The sequence below is a fragment of the Podarcis liolepis genome, assembly GCF_965112155.1.
Source record: "Podarcis liolepis genome assembly, chromosome: 2".
NCBI classification, from domain to species: Eukaryota; Metazoa; Chordata; class Lepidosauria; order Squamata; family Lacertidae; genus Podarcis; species Podarcis liolepis.
Window position 1 is genome coordinate 127,963,698 of NC_139555.1, and position 21,561 is coordinate 127,985,258.

The 21,561-nt window shown below is 51.6% G+C and overlaps 3 protein-coding genes and 1 pseudogene across 4 annotated transcripts in view; 1 reads left to right on the plus strand and 3 right to left on the minus strand.

The window, feature by feature from the left end:
* Positions 1-21,561, minus strand: part of LOC310701520 (uncharacterized protein) — a 236,561-nt gene that overhangs the window by 182,788 nt on the left and 32,212 nt on the right. The gene's annotated exons all lie outside the window — the stretch shown is intronic.
* The window catches only part of LOC310701885 (uncharacterized protein), a 211,640-nt gene that overhangs the window by 147,576 nt on the left and 42,503 nt on the right, over positions 1-21,561 (minus strand). The gene's annotated exons all lie outside the window — the stretch shown is intronic.
* LOC310701897 (mamu class II histocompatibility antigen, DR alpha chain-like) lies at positions 4,318-9,266 on the minus strand. The gene is made up of 6 exons (XM_083493396.1): positions 9,040-9,266; positions 7,598-7,855; positions 5,998-6,282; positions 5,744-5,885; positions 5,426-5,591; positions 4,318-5,066 (listed from the first exon to the last, which is right to left on the minus strand). Exons 1-5 carry the CDS (start codon positions 9,140-9,142, stop codon positions 5,588-5,590), a joined length of 792 nt encoding a protein of 263 aa, XP_083349522.1. The 5' UTR covers positions 9,143-9,266; the 3' UTR covers positions 4,318-5,066; positions 5,426-5,587.
* On the plus strand, positions 10,227-20,757 carry LOC310701847 (H-2 class II histocompatibility antigen, E-S beta chain-like; annotated as a pseudogene). The gene is made up of 6 exons (XR_014530082.1): positions 10,227-10,479; positions 12,172-12,441; positions 15,182-15,463; positions 15,604-15,714; positions 16,729-16,752; positions 17,841-20,757. The product of XR_014530082.1 is annotated as an H-2 class II histocompatibility antigen, E-S beta chain-like (transcript).

Below are 21,561 nucleotides of genomic sequence, written 5' to 3' on the forward strand. Positions count from 1 at the left end.
CTGGCCTTGACGGACCTAAAATACGGCACACCCCTGTCCTCCCCTGTGCGTTGTATCCCCTGGCAGAAGACCTCCATCCATCTGCACTGGATTTGGAGGGGTCTCTCTGCGCATGCTCTCTCTCTGCCCCCCATCACTCTACCCCCAGGAAGAGCTGGTGATTGAGGCATTTCTGAAGGAGGGGGCTGCGAGGGTTGACCTTGCTGTTGTCTTCTGGGTGGGCTAAGTGGCTGGGGACTTTCCTGCCGTTGAACTTCAACCAGAGCCAATCACAGGCTCTGAGGCTGCCTGATCATCAGTTGCTGGGCAGGGAAGATCCAGCTGTTGCCAAACCCAACACTTCTTGTTCTCCTCTCTGACTCTGCTCTGCTCATCCCAAGGAAACCACCAAACCCCACTTAGAAGCCCCTGGGATAACTTTAGACTTTTGACACTTACTGCCCTTGGCAGACTCTGCTTCTTCAAACGGTCCCATTTCAAGGCAAAAGGGCCCTCTCACATTCACAGGACCTGCAGCTCTTTCTGCTGAGGGGGGGGGGGGGCTGGCCTCCTGCCCCACAGCCTTGCCCTGGCAGCTCCCCTGGCCCCCCTCCCCACACGAGACTTGGCTGAAGGTTCTCCTTTGCTTCTGCCTTGAGATCCAGGAGAATGTTTGCTCTTTTGCTGAAAGAGGATCTGCAAAACAGACCCCATTTCCCCTTCTAAAGAAACCGTGACAACTGCAAGGTATAATATTGCACAGCAGGCTGGGCCTTGTCTGCCAGTCCTTGTGATGTCCCTGCACAAGCCTTGGCCCCAGAAGGGACGCCTCTCCCAAACCCCTCTCTGGGGGGGTCATGTCCCTCCTGGAGCCTCTTGCCAGGGGGAGGAAGAGCTGGACGACTCTTTTGACTTGCATTCATTTTCGGAAGGAGGCATTTCTGCAAGGCACACACAGAATAGGGGCAGAATGGGGAGGGGAGGGAAAAGACAGATCCAGACCCCTGAAAGCAGTGACTCCTTCCCTGGGGGGACATGTTCTGTGCCCCTGGTCTTCCACTGGTGGGTCGCAGCCTGATCCCATGTGGGCTGAAACAGGAGCCCTGAAACCTCGCAGATATAAAGATGGAGAAATGCATGTTTGGGTTGAAAGGGGGTCTGGGGTCTGGAAAGGTTGAAGAGACCTGTCTTTGCCCCACAGCCAACTCACGAAGGAGGTCTGGTCAGCCTGACTGGGCCACATCCTGGCCTTGGCTGACCTGAAACACAGTCCCACCCTCTCCCCATAGCCTTCACGACTTGGAGGGGTCTCTGCCCCTTCTCCCCTCTTCCTCCTCCCTCCTGCCTTAGGAAGAGATGACCCACTTTGCTCTCCTGAGGCAAGAGGGAGGGGGCTGCTCTCCAAGGAAATCTCCCCCCCACACACCTTGAGCCAAGGAGCCCCTATTCCTCTAGCAGAGGGTGCTTTGGGGCTTGCCCAGCCCCACTCCATTCAGCTCAGCCATTCCCAAGGGGGTCCTTCCCTAAAACGGCAATTCCTCTTAAGCCATTGCTGCTGGGCTGAAGGGGGGGCTGTGCTTGGGGGGGCTGGAAGCTACTTCTCTGTGAGGAGGTTTTGCTGCGCTCCCGGTTAACCTCCGTCTCCTGGATCATGGCCAGCTTCCCTCTTTCATTTCCCTGAATGCTGAGCTGTGCTCCAGGACCCCATGTGGGGGGAAGCGAAACTCCCCCCAGCGCCTTTCTGCAGCGTCTCCTCTGCTGCCAGAAACAAGGGGGCAGAAGGAGGGAGAGGTGGGGGAGGGAGACATGTGCTATGAGCCCAGAAGTCCTGCTTCTGTCCCCAGGGAGCAGACTGCCTGGATCCTGCCCCTCCTGTCCAGGGACCCCCTTGCCCCCCTCCTCTTGGTCTTTCTTCCTCCAAGAGGTCTCCTTCCCAGCCTCAGGCAGGAGCTGCATGGACACCCAAATTACACTGGCACTGCCTGCAAGGAGAAATCTAGCACATCAGGGAGAAAGGCTGCAGGCCAAGCCGTTGCCCCAGTTTCCTGCTTGCAGGGAGGTTATTCTCCTTCACATTGGGGAGAGGGCAGCAAAAACATGAAGCTGCAGCTACAGTGGAGCAGTCCTTTCTCCCTTTCTCCCATGGGAGCCGTTGTGGAATATAGATCTGAAGTTTACAGCCTCAGTGCCTCTGGGGGTCCACAAAACCCACGTTTCTCACACCCAGTTTGTTCCCTGGCAGCCCATCCCTGTATTCCGAAGAGATTTTGACCCAGAGTTTCTCCTCCTCCTCTCTCTCTCTCTCTCTCTCTCTCTCTCTCTCTCTCTCTCTCCAGCCAAGGCCCCTCTCTGTGGAAGTGACTCCTCCACTCTTAAACTGAGCCTTTGCCCTCAAGTGTTGCTGCTCTTTTGTGCCACCACCAGGAACTGGGCCAATGTGCAAATCCAGTTATGGGATTGGAAGCTCATGTACAGATAACCTGCAACCCTGGGCGTAGCCATGATTGTGGTTTTTTTTTTTGGGGGGGAGGCCTTTTGTTAGGAGGCAGAACCTCAGTTTGCTTTGTATTTCAATTGATTTTATCAGTTGGGGGCAGCTGTCCAACCCTCCCCCCACGGCTGTGCCGATTCTTACAACCTATTTGATTGGTCCTTTTTTGAAGCATTTTTTTCCTTCAGAAAAACAAGATGCAGAGAATTCCCACTATAGGTGGGGGGGGGGCAGAGTGCTGGGGGGAAATTGCCTCCTTCCTCTTTGATGCAAAACGCAAAATGCAAAATGCAGAGGCTGCCACAAGCTCACAGCTTGCAAACGTTGTTGTTGGAACATGAAGAGTCTGCCATTTGCAGTTTTGCATTTAAGCCCAGAAAAAGAGTGTTGAATTTCACATTTTACATGGGATGATTATTGACAGTGGGGAGAGGACAGCCTCTTAACTCCCCCCCCTCCGGGTAGTTCTTTGAAGTGGGTCTTAAAGCCAGAGCTCCTCCAACTGATGGCTTGTTTAAAAAGTTCCTGTTTCGAGGGAACCTGAATGTCACAATCTCCACTTCTGCCTTGAAGCACAAAACAGGGTTGGGGGAGGGGTAAAGCAGAGTTGCTATTGCTGCTGGGGGGGGCGTGGGGGGCGTGGAGAGGTCTATAGTGTTGTCCTGCTGGGGACTTTCCTGGAGGGGAGGCTTGATGGGAGCCAATCACAGGTCCCGACCCTGCCTGGTCATCGGTTGCTGGGCAGGAAACGCGTTGCTCTTGCCAAACCCCTTAGAGTGCAGCACTTGCTGGTCCAGATGTGGAGAGTCAGCCCTGCAGCCTTGAGGGGCCTCCTGCTTCTTCTGCCGACTGGGGCCCTGGCCTTCTGCCCCCAAGTCTTGCCCTGGCGGCACTCCTGCCCTGCCCCTCTGCCAAACTCTGCCTTCTGTCTCTCTGCATTAATTGACTCCCCCCGAATTTGGGTCCCACCCATTTGAGATCCAGAAGAAGGTATGAGATTGCACAGCAAGCTGGGCCTTGTCTGTTGGCCTCTGTGATGTTCCTTCTCAAGGCTTGGCACCAGGAAGGACGCCTCTCCCAAACCCCACTCGGTGGTGTCATTTACCTTCTGGAGACTCTTGCAAGGGGGGGGGGAGAAAGAATTCAACAACTCCTTGCATTAATTTATCTTAATGAGGCACACAAAAATCGGGGCAAGACAGGGAGGTACCAGCAAAGCGTGAATCCTTCTCTGAGGCTTTTAAGGCATGTTCCAGGCAACACAGTCAACTCATGATGGAGGTTTGGCCAGGCTGACTGGGTCACATCCTGACCTTGCATGTCCTGAAACACACCCCTCTCTAGTGTGTTGTTGCCCCTGGAAGAAGACCTTCATTCATCCACCCTGAATTTGGAGGGGGTCTCTGCACATTTCCTCCCTCTTCCACCACATCTCACACTCCAGTCTCAGGAAGAGCAGGTGCTTGGATCTGGTGAGGCATTTTAGGACAGGGGGATGGGCTGTTCTGTTCATCTTTTCCCCCAGAGGGGGAATCCACGGGTCCTGTGGGATAACAGTTTGGGGCATCACACAACCCACAGCAGGCCTTGAAGACCAGAAGAGTCCTGCCCCAGCATCCTGTTCCCAGCAGGTGACAGACAGGCAGACCAGGGCAAAGGCAGGGAGGCACCAGCGCTGGCTCTCCTCATCTCTTATCATCTCCTGGAATCTGGGCCTAGAGACATGAGGAGTCAGTGTAGCCACTCTGGTTGCAATGCTACCCATTTCCTCAATGGTTCACCTTTTCATTTTGAAATAATAAATATATCCAGAGCTTATAGGCAGAGAAAACAGCACTAAAAACAAATCAACAAACTGTAAGATTTATTCATTGCTTCTGGAAATATGGGAGCACGTATGAAAAACAGCAGTTAGGCTGCACAGAAGCCACTGGGAAAGTTTTACAGAAGAAGAAGGGATATTTTCCTCCACACAGAGAGATACAACCCTGCTTTATGTGGACAAGAAAGGTGTTTGGGGTCTCTTAGCAGCTAAACTTCCCCAGCAAGCTGGATGAATCCTCTTTGGGATCAACGAAACACCTGAGGGTTGTATTCCTGCAGTGCAATGCATGGAACTGAGTAAGGTGAATGGTTTGGGGTAAGTGGGTGGAGATATGAATTAGTATGCCTGACCCTCTGTTGGCAGGGGGTCTCCTTGAGCCACGCAGATGCAAGGGGAGGCAAAGCAGGAAGCCCCCACAAAAACTATCCTGACTCAACCATGGAGCTTGGGGGAAGATCGGCAGTCAAACCACAAGCCCCTCTGTCAGAGATGATTTAGCTGAGATTCCTGCACTGCAGGGGGTTGGACTAGATGACCCTTAGGATCCCTTCCTACTCTACAATTCTATGATTCTATGAAATGCATGATTACTAGACAGCCAGGAGTGAAGGCACCAGGGAGTTTCAGAACCTGCATAGAGGGAGCTGTAAATGTTGAAACATGGCAATACATTTAATGTGAGTAAACCATATACTTTTCCTATTTGCTTAAACAGTCTGAGCAATTTCTTTGCTAAGAGGGAAACATAAAAGGGAGAAAAGTGATGTAAGTCTGCCTTGTCGAGAACCAGCTCGACATCAGTAAGAAAATCAGTCTCACACCAAGATGACTTGAAGAAAAAGCTTTGGCTTCAGCAGCAATGTTTATTGTGCGCAGTGAAAATAATTCATCCTCTCTCCTCCAGCACAACGTTTGTTCTGCCTGGTACTCAAAAGTAACAAATCAAAAAGAATGCAACCTTGCCTTTGCCCACAGACAAAGAGAGTGTTATGCTACGTGAGCCAATCATTAGTCTAGCATGAGGTGATCACGTGCTCATCATGCTCTTAGCAATATCTCGTGCTGTAAAATCACTCTGCAATAATAAGAACTCTGCTCATGCTCTTATGTACAAGCAATCATTTTCCCACACTGCCTAAGAATGTTTGGCTATCATAATTGTTCTTAAAAGCTAAACATATTATCCAAAAAGCTTCTAAGGATAAGCAACTCCTTCCAGCAGAAGAGACTCTTGGCAAAGGAGCTGAGCTGAGAGGGTTCAAGGAAGAGGCTGTCAGGAAAGGAATCCTCCATTATCTGAAAAGGAAGGAGAAGGGAGCTGGTGAGCTGGGAGTATGGAGGCTGAGCACCTTCTGGGCAGGATGAGGCCCAGCCCACCCCTTTGCTGTGTATTTGGGCTTCCCTTGCATTTATCTCACAGCCCATGAAGGGAACCGGGTTCGACTCACATGAAGCCCCTGCGATCGTTCATCCTCATGGCCTTGAAGAAAAGGATGGTGCCAGCAATGATGCCCAGGATGCCAAAGGCCAAGCCCAGGGCACACAGCACGTTCTCCATCGTCTCTGGAATGGGAGAGGGCGCCTTGGAAACTGGGATGGAGAGAGAGGGGACAGGGCTTCAGAACTTCTTTCTTATAAGCCATGAATCTGGGTTTCCGAGTTCAAGTCCCAGAGGAAAGCCCCAATCCTGCCCGGTGCTTACCCCAGATCTTCTCCATCTTTCCCCCTGGGATGCCCCAGTGCTCCACTTGGCAGACGTAGATGTCTCCCTGCTCAGGGACGAAGGGCAGGTAGGAGAACTTGCGGAAAGTGTTGTCCACGCTGGGGTAGAAGTCTGTCTCCTCCACGCCCTCGGAGACCACCTCGTTGTTCTTCAGCCAGGTGACGTTAAGCACTGGGGGGGAGAACCTGTCCACAAAGCAGATGAGGACGTTGGGGTCCCCCAGTTCCACGGCATTTTCCGGGTACACCTTGGCCGAAGGAGCAACTGAGGAAGGAGATGGAGAAAGAAATGGGATTAAAACCCATTTGAAGCAGTCTAGAAATGGAAAGCATAGCAATTAGCTGTTAGGCTGATCTCCCCCTTTGTGTCTCTAGTTTATCAAAGAAACAGGCTACAGGCTGAAAAGTAAGTTCAAAACATATATTTGCTCACAGTCAAGCGTTCATCCTCAGCACCAGCAGCATTAAAACAACACAGACAAAATATTTGCATTTACAGCAAAAAACAACTTCAGGCATGTGCCTGAAATTGGAGCTAGTGGGGGCTTGTCTACTTCCATCATTGTTCAAAGGTAGAGAGAGATGAAAATACTACTGTATTTTTCGTCCCATAGGACGCTCTGTCCCATAGGACGCACCTAGTTTTTTGGGGGGGAAATAAAGGAAATTTTTTCCCTTTATTTCCCCCCCCAAAACCAGGTCGGGAAACTGAACCAGGTCGAGGAACAGCGGGATGGCGGCGCTGCGCCTCCTTGCTGTCCCCCGAGCTTGTGGGGCTGGCCAATGTCTATCTGGCGCGAGGGGCGCTCTGCTTCAGGGCGCCCCTCGCACCTGGTGGCAGACTGCTATCCGCAGCGTGGGGAGCCCTGCGGGGAACTCCTGCAGGCCTCCAACACGCTGTGAATGTCTGCCCGGCGGGCGGGGCGCTCTGCTTCAGGGCGCCTCTCGCGCCGGGCGGATGGCTGCAGATGTGTTCCTGAAGCCTGGAGAGCGAGAGGGGTTGGTGCGCACCGACCCCTCTCGCTCTCCAAGCTTCAGCGAAAGCCTGCATTCGCCCCATAGGACGCACCCAGATTTCCCCTTCATTTTTGGAGAGGAAAAAGTGTGTCCTATAGGGCGAAAAATATGGTACTTTCTCCTTCCTCCCTGGGCGGAGGTGGGGAATGACATCACCCAAATTCCTCTCTACCAATTACATTTCTATGGTCTGAGTCCCTCTATCACCAGTACAGCTCTGTGGACTTGACCCCTTCGCCTGCTAACTAGCAAGAATATGCATTGTTAGATTTGACTGCAAAATCTCCCACACCATGTGCCCTACATTAGTTGCTGTGGGTATTTTTGCATTTGGTGTTCAGGTTTGGGAATGCCTCTGAGCTTGTACAGAGTGCAGTGCTGCCCCTCCCGTCAGGCTTCTCTTCCCTTTAGCCTGTCTCAGTCAGCCAAGGACTGGCTCCCCCCAGCAGAGTTCCCTCTGGGGAGGCAGAAAGGGGTCCTGAAGGGTCTTCCGGGTCAGAAGCCAAGAGACCACCCCCTGCCTGCCCCCCAGCTCTCTCCCCTGCCCCCCTCATGTGTCCTACCGTTCAGGGCACGGGTGCGGTTGCTTCGCTTCATGAGCACCTCCATGTTGTTCTTCATGACGGCAATGTTGGCCAGGGCTCCCTGCACCTCGAAGCTGGTGAAGCGCTGGAAGTCCGGCAGCCTCCAGACGTTCTGCTTCTTCTCCCAGTCCACGTGCAGGATCTCCTCGTTGTCAAACTCCAGCAGGAACTCCCCGGACTTCTTCTCCGAAGGGAAGCTCTCCTGGAAGAAGTCCAGCTCCACCAGGGTGTCCTCCACTGCAGGGGTGGGAAGGAGAGAGGGAGGCTTTAGGACCCCGCAGCAGGATGAGCGAGAACCTGCCCCGTTGCTAGGAATGGGGCCACCACCAAGAAGGCTCTCTAAGTAGATGGGGGGGGGGCTTCATCTGCTCCCAAACACACACATATGTCAGTTTTAAAATCCCCTCATTTCCAAAAGGTGGTCCTGGGTGCACTTGAAAGTGGGCGACTCTGGTAGAAATTTGGAATAATCATTCAAGAGAACAATCCATGTCTCCATGTGCCAAGATCTCCACTTTGCTCCTTGCCCCAAAGTGAAACCAGTAACAAATGGATTTCCTCTTTCAACCGTGGATCATCCACAGTCACCTCTTGAGTTGCTTCATGCCACAAATTAAAGCTTTGGGCTTATTTCTAAAAGAGATAACTCTGTTGGACAAACAGATGGAGCCATTGGCCATGCGCCTCTTTCCTTTCCTGAAGCGACTTCCTTCTGGAGTTCACTCACTCACTCAAACTAAACCGCGTTTTCTGGGGAGTGAAGGTCCCTTTGCGTCCGGCTGGGTTCCCTGCCAGGCAAGTGGCGATATGGGGGGCAGCCGAAGAGAGCAGGTTCTGGCCCCTTTTGTGCCAGGAGAGAGACCACTCTGTCTTCGGGGGCTATGGGGTGGGGGGCTGGTGCCTTTTGGGGGCAACCACTGGGGGCTTCCGGACCAGGCAGGTACTGTGGCAGCCGAGCCCAGAGAGAGGAATAGTAATTATTGTTTTATTTCCCTTTCTCTCCTTGTAACAGGAAAGGCTAGGGGCACAGACTCCGATCTTCTAAGTTGGTGTGTGTAGGGGGAAATGCTCTTTTCACCCCGTTTTCCACTCTCATTTTTTTTAAGACCACCTTATTTGAGGGAGCAAATCCTCCTTGCCCGTCATCCTCCCATTCCACTCACCTCCCAGCACTCTCTCGTGGGGGGGGGCGTCCAATTCCCTTCCTCCCCCCATCCCTCCGTCTTCCCGGGGGCAGATTCTGCACCTGTCGGGGGGAGGGGGCTTCTCCTCCCTGTAGCCCTCCAGCTTTGCCCACAAGCAACGCCCAGGGGCACAATCTTTCACCCCCAATCCCCCCACGCGGCTTCTTTGCGGGGACCCCTAACCCACCTCCAGGGACCCCTCCCCAGGCATCTCCCCCTCCCTCTGCGCCCCCTGACCTTTCAGGGCTCCGGCCCCCCTTGGCGGGGCGAGGAGGAGGGTCGCCCAGAGGCAGCAAAGGGCTCTTCCTCCTCCTCCTCCTCTTCCTCCTCTGGGCTCCATCTCTGCAGCTCTTCCTGGGCCGAGGCGGGCGAGGGGCGATTCCAGCCCAAGTGTCCCTTGCCCCTTCCTCCTGGATGCTCGCCCTCCAAGTGGCTGTGGGGCGGGGGCGGCCAGGGGGCGGCTTTGGCGGAGCAGGAAAGTCCCTGCCAGCTCGGCCAATGAGAAAGCGCCCTGGCGATGACCAGCCTGTCTCCAGGTAAACCTTCCCCAGGCAGTAGATAGGTAGCCGTGTTGGTCTGCCATAGTCAAAATAAAAAAATCCTTCCAGTAGCACCTTAAAGACCAACTAAGTTAGTTCTTGGTATGAGCTTTCGTGTGCATGCACACTTCTTCAGATACACCTGAAGGTGTATCTGAAGAAGTGTGCATGCACACGAAAGCTCATACCAAGAACTAACTTAGTTGGTCTTTAAGGTGCTACTGGAAGGATTTTTTTATTTTGACTTCCCCAGGCAGGAGCCTCAGCCGGAGACGGAGCGAAAAGAGCAGCATTTTGGAGTGGGGGAGGCTGGATCTGCCCAAGAGGGGAGGGGTCTCCTCCAGGGAAGGGGCTGCGGGGGCTCCTCTCTGTCCCCCCCCCCGTGTGTTTCTTCATGGGGCTCCTCAGACACCAGGGATATTTCTTGCAAAGGGGAGCTGGGGGCTGGAGGGGGCTTTTATTGGGGGGAGGGGTCTCCTTATTGGGGGGCTGCCAGGTCTCCTGGGGATGCAGGCTGGGGGGCGAAGGGGGGAGCCCCCTCCCTCAGCAGACAGTTATTCCCCCCTTGAAACTTCCGTCCTCTTTCCGGACACATGAAGGAACGAAGTTTAGCGGCTTAAAACGTGACAGAAGAAAAGTGCATCTCGCAGTTTTCAAGCCTGAGACTGAAATTCCCCTTTTTGCTGCCAGAGTAAAGTTTGGGATGGAACTGACAGATTCTTGTTAAGCTTTATACCCCCCCCCCCAAGGTTTTCTGGGGAAGATCTTGATTCACCCGCGACGCAACAACAATGGAGAGATCAGAAGCAGCTGCGAAGGCAAAGAGGAACCTGCAGATCGAGCGAGAGCAGAGAGAGCCCTTGATAATGCTCTTTCCAGGAGTTCCCTGCCTGGCGACCGATGACGCTGCCTGGGCTCGGAGGCGGATTGGACGCTCGCGGAGCGGGGAGGTGGAGTGGGCGGGGCTTGGGCAGGAGTTCCCCCCGGGGCTGAGCGGAGAAAGTCCCATTTGGGGGCGAAGAAGAGAGGAGGATGGGGGGCTCCGGCGCTGCGCCTTTGGCCTTGGGGGGGCTCCTGCTGGGGATGGGGGCGCTGGTGGTCTCCGCTTCGGAGGGGCTGGGCGTGGAGGCGCCTCCAGGTGAGCCAAGATTCTGCACTGGGGGGAGAAGGAAGAGGAAACTCCGCTTAGCGGGACCCCCATCGGTGGGGCTCCTTTGAAGATCCCTCCTGGATGGTCTTCCATGATCTTAACAGCAGTGGCTTAGCGTGGGAGGTGCGGGGGGGGCGGCCGCACCGGGCGCAATATCTGGGGGGTTAGGGGGCGCAAATCCACGGGTTAGGGGGCGCAAATTACTTGCCTTGCCCCGGGTGCTGACAACCCACGCTACGCCACTGCTTAACAGGGAGTCCATAAGTGACTGTGGAGGCCAATTCTGGATCCACACGTCCTTCCACAGTGTGGACTGAGGTTTCCGGGCGGGAGTTTATCAAGGTGAAGGTTTGTCTTCAAAGCCCAAGACACCTTTGATAAAGGCGGTTTTCCAACTGCAGCGCTCGCAGGACAGTGTTTCCCAGTTGTCGGTGTTTATACTACATTTTGTTAGATTTGCCTTGAGAGAATCTTTTAACCTCTTTTGTTGACCACCAGCATTATACTTTCCGCTTTTAAGTTAGGACTAGAGTAGTTCCTTTGGAAGATGATAATCGGGCATCCGAAGAACATGGTTCAGTTCAGGGAAGTTGATGTTGAAGAATCCTTGCTTCCCCACGGGGGATCTTTGCTTCTTCCAGGACAGGGGGGGGGGGCAAAGGGGCAGGAGGGAAGGGGAAACACTCCCCCCACTGGAAAAGAGCAGCTCAGGCTTCTGGGATTGGGAAAGAGAGAGCATTTATTTCTTGCAATTAATTATATTCCACCTTTCAGGATTAAAATCCTACCCCAGCAGCTTACAAATAACATTCAATTGAATTTTAATAGAACTACAATATTCACACATTAAATAGTCTTCCTGCAGGACAGCTGATGGCAGGCAGCCCTAGGGGACTTTTTTGCGGGGGGGGAGGGGGGAGCGCAGCTCAATCTGGCCCTGAGCGCTTCTTCACCTGCTTCTCAAAATCATCCTCATCATTATTAGTCCATTTACCTCCCATCATTTCCAGGAGATCTCATAACCAATTACATTACTAACTCTATAAAGGACTCCACATAACGCATAAATAAATGGACCTTTCTTCTGCTCCTAACCTAGGTATGGGCATAGCCAGGATTTTTGTTGGCTGTGCAGGACTTGTTGGGGGGGGGACACCTCAGATTGCTATGTATTTTTATTGATGTTTATTGATTGGGGGGGCAGCTGCTCCTCCCTGCCTAGGCCCGTGACGCCGGCAGCAAAACTGGGGCAAATGGCTCCCTGCTCTGACAGGTCCCCTCTCGCAGCCCCCCCGCCCCCCCCCCGCCTTGGGGTCCTCTGGGTGCTGAAATGGGCTCCTGCGTGGACAGGCGTCGCTTCCTGCTCTGTGGCAGGGAAAGCGAAAGTGAAACTGGGTCTCCCGCAGCGGGAGGGGGGGTCTCGTGGGAGGGGTCTCGGGCCTTGGAGGTGATTCCTCCACACACACACCCCCAACGGCCTTTTGCTATCGCTCTCTCCCTTTCCTTTGGGAGGAGGTGAAGGGGGGGGAGTCTCTCTGCTCAGGCTCCCCCCCCCCCCGCCATGAGATCACGTGACACGAGAGAATGGGAGAGAGACAGACCGTGGGAGCTGCGCCCTCAAGGCAACCGGGAACCGGAAGTCTCCAGCCCCCCAATTTCATTCTCCCCCTCCCCCCGCAGAGCATTTCCTGTACCAGAGGAAGGGCGAGTGCCACTTCTTCAACGGGACGCAGCGGATCCACTTCCTATACAGGGGCTTCTTCGACCGGCAGGAGCTCATGTACTTCGACAATGACCGAGGGAAGTTCGTGGCTGTGGCTGAGCTGGCGGAGCCCGACGTCGAGAGATGGAACCAGGACAAGAACTTCCTGCGGGGTATGATGTCCAACGTGGATGTCTTCTGCCGGCACAACTACGAGCTCGCCGAGCCCTTCTCCCAGTCCCGGCGCGGTGAGTCCGGAATCGGAGAGGGGGGCGTGATGGGAAACGGGGCCCCCGGAAGAACCCAAAACGGGGGGGCGTGGGGTGGACCCGGGACTTTCTCCCCTTGAAGCCCCTCCCCGCCCTCCCGCTTTTCAGAGAGATAAAGGGACCTTTCCTGATGCCCCACTCCTGACAAGAGTTTCTGTGTCCCTGGAAGCATCACAAACCATTTTATGTGTTGCAATCTGGAGGGTGTCTCTCTGTTTGTTTGTTTGTTTGTTATTAATTAAATTCGCATCCCGCCCTATACCTGTAGGTCTCAGGGCGGCTTGCAACACAAAATTGCAGTATTTACAATAAAAATTATTATAATAATAAATAACAATAACAAACAACAATAACAACAACAATAATAATAGTAGTAATGATTTATTATTATTATTATTACCCCATCCATCTAGCTGGGTTTCCCCAGCCACTCTGGGCAGCTCCCAACAGAATAAAAAGCACAATAGAACATAAAACATTAAAAACTTCCCTAATCTTCCTTTACTGCCTGTGCTCTCTCTGGTTCCCCCTCTCCTCTCTCCACCCCCACAACGACCCTGTGAGGGAGGCCAGGCTAAGGGGGGGCTGGTCAGGGACACCCAGGAGACTCAGGGTCCAGGGGGGATTTGAACCCGGGACCCAGTCCAACGCTGGACTACATTAGAGGGGGGGCTGCAAGGGGGAATAGGCAGCCTTTCAGGGGGAGGAGAGAGAGCGCATTTCAAGCAGAAACCCTGAACATTTTAAAAGTACAATATGATGTTATTTGGACATCACTCAATTGTGACACCTTAGCATGTTGTTTCTTGCACACTTGACATGGATTCAGGTAGAGCTGCCATATGTCCAGGTTTCCCAGGGAATCAGGGTGTTTAAATCGGGGGGGGGGGGTTAGAAATTAACCCCACAATCTCAAAATCACACACATTCAGGATTAAATAATAATCATTATAAACATGGTCCATTTCCTTCCCACCCACTCATTACTATTTTCAGCTACCGGACTCCCCTCCAGCCCTGCCCCCGTTCTCCAGGGATCATCCCTAAATCAAAAGGATCCTGTGCAGTGAATTCTGAAGATCATCCTGTTTGCTAGGAAAAAAGGAAGGACAAACTCCTGAGATTCCCAGGACTAGGAAATGAGACAGAAGGATGGAAAGTGTCCTAGGAAGGGGAGGGGCATCCCAGGACCCCCAGGGAGGAGGAGTTCCCAGTTTGTGGAATGCCCAGCCTGACCACTGGGGAAACTGGGCTGACTTTGGGTAGATGGGGGGGGGTCAGAGATCCCACTGGTGGGAGTGGGAAGTTGGGGGCTGGGAGTGTAGGATGGCCTGACTGTCCCGGGGGGCCCAAACTCAGCTTTCTGTCACCCGGGCAAAGACACACACACAAAGGGCATAAAAAGGAAGATGCTGGAGAAGAGAGAGTCTCTCCAAATAGTAACATTGTCTGTTTGTGTATCTGGCTTTCATTCAACCTTAAGCAGATCTCCTCAGAGAGTAGTAGATCATTTGAGGAATTCTAAGAAATATTATGATTATTTTTTTTGAATTTGCATTTTATTTATTTGTTAACATTCTTATATTACATCGGTAAACGTTGTCATATTACATTACAGGACTTACTGTAATACAATTTCCAACGTGTATACAAAAATTATATACAAATTTTATATACCTAGAAAGAAAATGAAACAAAAGAAAGACCAAAGAGAAAAAACAACCCATCCCCACCAAAATCATATACATACCAACACACTAGACTTCCTGTCTATCCCATTGTATATTCCTTTTTTACAAATGAATGTACTCTTATTATTGTATACTTCTTTACATATTATCTAATACATTCCTATATCAATATGTGCTCTTAGTCTTATTTCTCAACTCAGTCTCACTCCAATGTCAGTCAAATGCTAGCATAGATAGCGAACCTTTACTGCATTTTTGAACATATGTTTTATATCTATTCCACTTTTCCATAAATTTTTGTTTTGAATTGCCTCTCAGGGTATTTGTTAACTGCGCCGTTTCGGCAAATTCTTGTAGCTTGTCATGCCAGTCCGTTATTGTCGGGGCTTCTTGTTCCTTCCACCCCTTTGCCACCAAAGTCCGAGTTGCAGCCGTTGCATATAAGAACACCTCCCTAAAGGCCTTCTGGCATTTCTGACCAGAGGCATTTTTGTTAAGCCAACAATGCTTGACAGAAATGCCTCTGGTCTTTTAAAAAAAGTTATTCCAAACATTTTTTTCAACTCCTCGTAAATTAAGCCCCAGAACACTTTGATCTTCTTACATGTCTACCACATATGATACATGTCGTCATTATTCCCACCACACCTCCAACAAGTATTCACTAAATTTTTATACATCTTCGATAGTCTTGAGGGGGGTGAGGTACCATCTGTGCTGCATCTTTAACATATTTTCTTTGATGTTATAACACGCTGTAAATTTAATATTTGTTCTCCAAAGCTGCCCATCTAATCATTGTTGCCTTAACCTCCTCCTCCTTAACTTCCCATTCCAGGAAGAGTCAATATATTCTCGAAATTACCCTAGAAGCTTCACCCGGGGCTGAGACCCTGACTAGCACCCCCCCCCAACTACGGCCCTGAGCTGCCCTCCTTCCCCTCTCCTCCCTCCCTTGAGGCCTCCAGGTCCCTCCCTGCCTAAATCTCTGACCTTCCTTCCACATCTCCCTTGCCTCCCTCCCACAGTCCAGCCCAAGGTGAAGATCACCCCCACAGACAACGTTGAATCTTCACCACACAACACTCTGCTGATTTGCACCGTGAACCGCTTCTTCCCTGCGGGGATCGAGATCAAGTGGTTCAGGAACGGGAAGGAGGAGCCCAAAGTGTGGACCACGGACCTCATCCGGAACGGGGACTGGACCTTCCATATTGAGGTGATGCTGGAGACAAAGCCAGAGCGTGGAGACGTCTACACCTGCCAGGTGGAGCACGCCAGCTTCGAAGGCCCCGTCACGGTGAAATGGGGTAGGACGCCTTCCCAGCCCTGACCCACCTACTGCCCAAAGAAGTGGGGGGCATTCCTGGGGGGCTAGATGGGTTGCACCCCCCTCAGGGGCCTGATCCCAGGCCTGCCTTTCCTCACTCATGGCTTTTTCTTCCTTCAGAGCCACAGTCGGACTCTGCCAGGAGCAAGATGTGGACGGGGATTGTGGGGATTGTGCTGGGGCTGGTCTTTGGGGCCACTGGACTCGCCCTTTACCTGAAGAACAAGAAAGGTGAGGGTGGGGTGCCAGGGGGAGAGGGAGGGTGGGGTGTGGGGCTGGACTGGGCTCCAGGCTCCCCTCCTCTTCTTAGGCAGAGGCTCTGGAGAGGGTTTTGTGCCTTCTCCACTCCTAGGAGGTCCCTCTTGGTGTCTCAGAATTTAGTCCAAACTGATCTCTGGCCAGAATCACCTGCAGGATCTCTGTTTCTTACCTGAGACTCTTTCTATCTTTTTTACACTGTGGAGAAACACAGCTCTTCTTCTGGATTTAGAAGCCTTTGTACTTTCAGGGCTGTTCTTCTAAGGTCTTCCTGTCTTCCCTGAAGTGCCAGTGTGGTGTAGTGGTTAAGAGCGGTGAACTTGTAATCTAGTGAACTTGGTTCTATTCCCTGCTCCTCCACATGCAGCTGCTGGGTGACCTTGGGCCAGTCACACTTCTCTGAAGTCTCTCAGCCCCACTCACCTCACAGAGTGTTTGTTGTGGGGGAGGAAGGGAAAGGAGAATGTTAGCCGCTTTGAGACTCCTGAAGGGGAGTGATAAAGCGGGAATCAAATCCAGTTCTTCTTCGTCTTCTCCTGATCAAAACTCTGCTCAAAGCAGCAAGAGCAAGGCTCTCTCGCCACAGAGAGCAAAGGGCCTTTAAGACACCCACAGCCAGGATCCCATCATCTCACTTGGACCTCATCCTCATTTGCATGAATTACTTTGCATGCATTAATTAATAACTGGGCAAGGCTAAGAAATGCAGCCTAAGGAATGAGGAGCGGTTTGTGGGGGGCATTGGGGGATGGGGAGAAGAGTAGATTGCAAAACATCCTTTCTGTGTTGGGAAAGAAATGTTTCCATTTAACGAATAATTATCTTTAACCCCTCATATTCTGTTCTGCAGAGGGAGTGGGGAAACAGTTCTTAGTTGTGCCTTGATTGCATTATCTTGATCTTGGGAGCTGTGGGGTTCTCAGGAGATATATTCCAGTTGATATTTGATGCTGACCAAGTATTGCTGTTCTCTTTTTTCCCTCCCAGGGAGAGCTGTTCCCCAGCCTGCAGGTAACGTTCATCCCTCCTCCTCCACCCTCCACCTCCCCCTTCCCCCCTCCCCTTCTCCCGGCTGCTTAGGATGTCCCCCTTCCTTGTTTTTCATACAGCCGGGGATGAGGGATGGTTCTGGTTTTAATTCCCGCCCCCATATGCACACGCTCGAATTTCATCTCCTGGAAGTGGGTCTGCAGGAGAATTCCCCACCTGGGAGGCTGTCAGGCAAAGCTCACTTTCAGGGGCCAAGTGAGGAGACCAGGGCTTTGTTCCCCTGCCCACTTCCCAAGACACGTAGCCCAAGGGTGGGGAACCCTTTTAACCCCAAAGTGGGTGGAGCAACGCATGCAAATATCCCCTTTCCAGAATAGACTACTTTCTACCCCTCTCCATTCTTCAGTGGTGTAGTGGTTCAGAGCGGTGGACTCGTAATCTGGGGAACTTGGTTCGCGTCTCCGCTCCTCCACATGCAGCTGCTGGGTGACCTTGGGCCAGTCACACTTCTTTGAAGTCTCTCAGCCTCACTCACCTCACAGAGTGTTTGTTGTGGGGGAGGAAGGGAAAGGAGAATGTGAGCCGCTTTGAGACTCCTGAAGGGGAGTGAAAGGCGGGATATCAAATCCAAACTCCTCCTCCTCCTCCTCTTCTTCTCCTTCTTCTCCTTCTCCTTCTTTTTCATCCAGGCAAGCAAAAAGCATCCTCAGAGTTCAAGGAGCATCCCAGGTGGAAACACTTGAGGAGGGCGCAAAGCAGGGTCAGGAGGAGTCTTAGGGGCCAAAGAGAGAGAGTCCTGGGGGCCACCTCCTGGGCCAGAGTCCTGGGATTCCCCACCTCTCTTTGGAACCTTTCCCACTGCCTAAGCCAGCCAAGACTCCCTTCTCAGAGCCTCCCCTGCCCGACCCATAACCTCCAGGCCCTGCGGACTCCAACTCCCACCACCCCCAGCCAGCATGGCCAATGCTTAGAGGGCACAATGGGAACTGTAGTTCAGAAGGCCTGCTGGTCACTCTATTTGAGTGTCCCCCAAATCCTGCCAGGGATTCATCCCCCCCCCTTCGCTCCCCACAGTGATGGGCTTGTCTCTCTTTTCTCTCTGCCTGCAGGTCTCATTGATTAAACTTTGCTGCTCCCTCGGGATACCAGGATGTGGAGAATTCCTTCCTGCAAGTTCCCCTCTGTCCATGCTCAGAGGATGGGAGCTTTTCGTTGGTTGCTTTTTATTACTTCGTTTTCTGGGTGTCGCTTGAGGTTTCCATTGCTCTTTCATTTGGCAGATTGGCAGTTATCCTAGCCTGACGTAGCTTCATTTGCACATCTATGTTGGAGACGCTGTGCTCTGAATCTCCCCAGAGAAGCCTGAGCTGAGCCTTAAAGCAACGATGGATCCAGTCAGACTGTCAGGACTGAATGTTAGTTCTTAAAGCCCTGATGGAGAGCCTCATAAAATTTGACTCACTTTTTGGGGGGTATATTTTTCAATTACCGTATTTTTTGCTCTATAAGACTCACTTTTTCCCTCCTAAAAAGTAAGGGGAAATGTGTTTGCGTCATATGGAGCGAATGCAGGCTGCACAGCTATCCCAGAAGCCAGAACAGCAAGAGGGATTGCTGCTTTCACTGCGCAGTGATCCCTCTTGCTGTTCTGGCTTCTGAGATTCAGAATATTTTTTTTCTTGTTTTCTTCCTCCAAAAACTAGGTGTGCCTTGTGGTCTGGTGCGTCTTATAGAGCGAAAAAGACGGTAAATTTTCTTTTTTACATTTTAGAATATTCCTGTAAACAATCTTAAAATATAAATGATTTCCCTTCACTTTCCATGGTTCATTTTCCATACCAGAAATCCCTGCAAGTGTACACAATTTCCCCCCATACATTCAATAACATTTTTCAACCTTCTCTGTCAGATAGCAAAGGTGTTTGCTCACGAGTAACCGGGCAGGACTCTGACCTGTCTTTTACAGGTTTTATTAGGTTCAAAAACTATTTACAGTGCAGAACCCCAAAGTTCAAGTCTGCCTCAGTCGCTAGCAGAATCCGGGAGTGCCTGTTTCCTGCACCTCCCCAGCATAAAAGCCTCGTTACGCTCAGCCTTTTCCTTCCCTCTTGGCGCTTTAGACTTCTGCACAGGGTGGGCGACGGAAGGGGCGTGCTTCCCTCCTGGCCGGCTTTGCCAGGAGCGGTGCTGAGGCTCTCACCAGCATCCTCTGGTCCTTTCCCCTCTTCCCCACTGGAAGTGGGGTTTTCCTCATCACCGGAAGAGGAACTGCTTCGCAAGATTTTCGGAGGCTCCCTGTAACAGAACTGCCCTTCTGTTTCCCGCCCCTGTTCTGATGGCAGTTCCCTGACATTCTCTAAACGTATGTTCTGCTTGTTCTCTTATTCTATATGTTAAATCTGAAAGCTGAGCATATTCCGTCAGCTTAAGTTGCCATTCATCTTTGGTTGGGACCTCACTCATTTTCCATTTTTGGGCTGACAAAACACGGGCCGCAGTGGTGGCAGACATAAATAACCTTTTTTGACACCTGGGAATTTCCGTCTGAATTATCCCCAACAAAAAGGGCTCTGGTTTCGGGTTTTTTGAAAAGCACTTTTAAACATTTTTTTCAATTCATTATAAATTATTTCCCAGTACTCTTTTACCCTTTTACAAGTCCACCATATATGATAGAACATACCCTCAACCTCAGTTTCAAAAAGGACCTTCCTTCTGGACAAGAGTCCAAGTCTCCCCGCCCCCTTGTAGCCAATGAGACCCATCCTCTTCCTCCTGATCCAAATAGGAATTAGCCAACTGTATTGATACACTCCACCCCAATCTCTGAGTGGGGCAAGTTTGCAGGGGTCCAGGCACCTACCCAGAGTTTGTGCTTCCTTTGGAAATGAGGCCCAGCGGAGACTGTGGTGTCTTTAGGACACATGGTTTCCTTACACATCTCTACAGCCTGAGCCTACAATGGAGGGGCTCACAGCAATCCCACCCCAATAGGTTCTTCCTTCTCCCCTGACCACAGCTGCCTTGGATTCTAGCAAGGCCCCAGCCATGGCTCTGATCCTCTCCCTCCAGCTTGCCACTTACAGACTGAACCCTTTTCCGCCACAGCAAACTGAAATCCCTAGAGCTCAAAACTCTGTTGTCTCTGCCCCCTAACTCAGAGCTCAGGTGGGGGTCCACCCATTTGCATCTGGCCCCACTTCCTTCGTGGCTTATCGCCTTCCTTTGTGAGGCTCAGGGCTCATAATTAGCAGCCAGGAACTATAACAATATAAAAGCATATCCCCCCCATTCTTTCTCCAGCTTGCCCCTCAACAGGCAGTATGAGTCTAATTTCAAGTGACAGCCCCCTCCTTCCCCTGCCCTGATGCCTTTATCTCCTCATAGTGGGTGATTTGTTAGTTGCTCTGTAAAGACCCATCTATTTTGTCATAATCATGATTTCACAGCCTTGGGATGATCTCCCCTGAGTTGCACTGTGGCAAGGCTGCCTAAAGAAAGTATATAAGTGTATAATTGTGCCTTAGATTATAGTGCCTAATTATAAGAAGCCAAATACTATGTCTTTCATTGTGCCTTATTATTGCTGTGCTAGCAAAAACATATATGCATTTAGCTGAATTTGCAGCTTGCAGGGAAAACATCCATCATAGTCACAAGATGGTAATAGTGAACAGATGTCCTGTGAAACAGGATATCCAAGTTGGGTGCTTTCCACATAGGATGTCTGATAACAAGGCAGGGGTTACTTGCCTGCTTGCTTGCTGATAACACAGTATATGAGGAAATGTCTAATGTAATGAGCTATTGCATAAAGAAAGAACTGATCTTTATAAGGACATAAGGAAGGGCTATGTCTAAGCTTATTGGCTTAATTGTGCTCCAGTACATGAATATGTAATGCCTAAAGCTAGCTGGAAAAAAGGTAGATAAACTCATGGAACTGTTGATCGGGGTCCAGTCTTTGAGAAGAGACTCCACTGGGCCTATTGCTGTCAGCAATAAACTTACTTTCTATTTCTCCAACTGCTGCATCTGTGATCTTTGAGTTCACCCAGAACAAGGTTCCCAGGTTACCACGCAACATTCTGGTGCCGTGACTCGGATAGCAGGCAAGAGGGGCCTCAGGGACCCCAGGCCCTTGCCCACCGGGTGGGGTGGAATGTCGCTGGACCGCCGGCTTTCCCCCAGGTGCCATTGGACACTTTCTTCAAGGTGGGAGACTGCACTCCACTGCACTGCGCCTTGCCTGCCAGCAGGATAAGTTGGAAGAAGGGGTTTTTAAGGTTATAGGGAACCCTCCATAAGGGGGAAGAGAGGTTTGATCAGCCTCTGCCACCCACCAGTACATCCAAGGAAAGGGAATAGTCCTTGTGGAGGAACCTGGGTGAGCTTAGGAAAGGGTGTGGGAATTAGCTGTGTGGTGAAGTGAAGAGTGAATGAATGTGAGTGATTGAAGACCCCAAAGGAATTGACGGTACCAGGGCGCCGGGGCATTGAGTGTGGACCTCTTACGTACCGCAGTTCCAAGTCGGGTGACCGCACTTGGTCAGGAACAGAGGGAAGCATTGTCAGCATCGCCCTTGAGCCAGTGCCACCAACTGGACTCATCCACTTCAGCCCAACTGGGCCAGGCGAGCTGGGATAGCACTTCCAGAGACCACCTTCTGCACAGGAACAGGTCAAAGTGCTGTGGACTCACAACTCAAGAGTTGTGAGCACCAAATTCACTCCGAAGACAGTCGTTGCACAGCAGAGTACAGCAGAGCATAAACCACTCGGAGAACATATACAGAGCTAAATGGAGAAGCTGAACTGCACTGAGTGTCT

What these genes read in the sequence shown, in the direction of transcription:
- LOC310701897 (XM_083493396.1), bottom strand. Translation starts at nt 9,142, where the DNA reads ATGGAGCCCAGAGGAGGAAGAGGAGGAGGAGGAGGAAGAGCCCTTTGC. An exon ending in CCGCACCCGTGCCCTGAACG is followed by an intron (nt 6,283 to 7,597) that starts GTAGGACACATG and finishes CTCCTTCCTCAG; the next exon opens with TTGCTCCTTCGGCCAAGGTG. An exon ending in AAAGATGGAGAAGATCTGGG is followed by an intron (nt 5,886 to 5,997) that starts GTAAGCACCGGG and finishes TCTCCATCCCAG; the next exon opens with TTTCCAAGGCGCCCTCTCCC.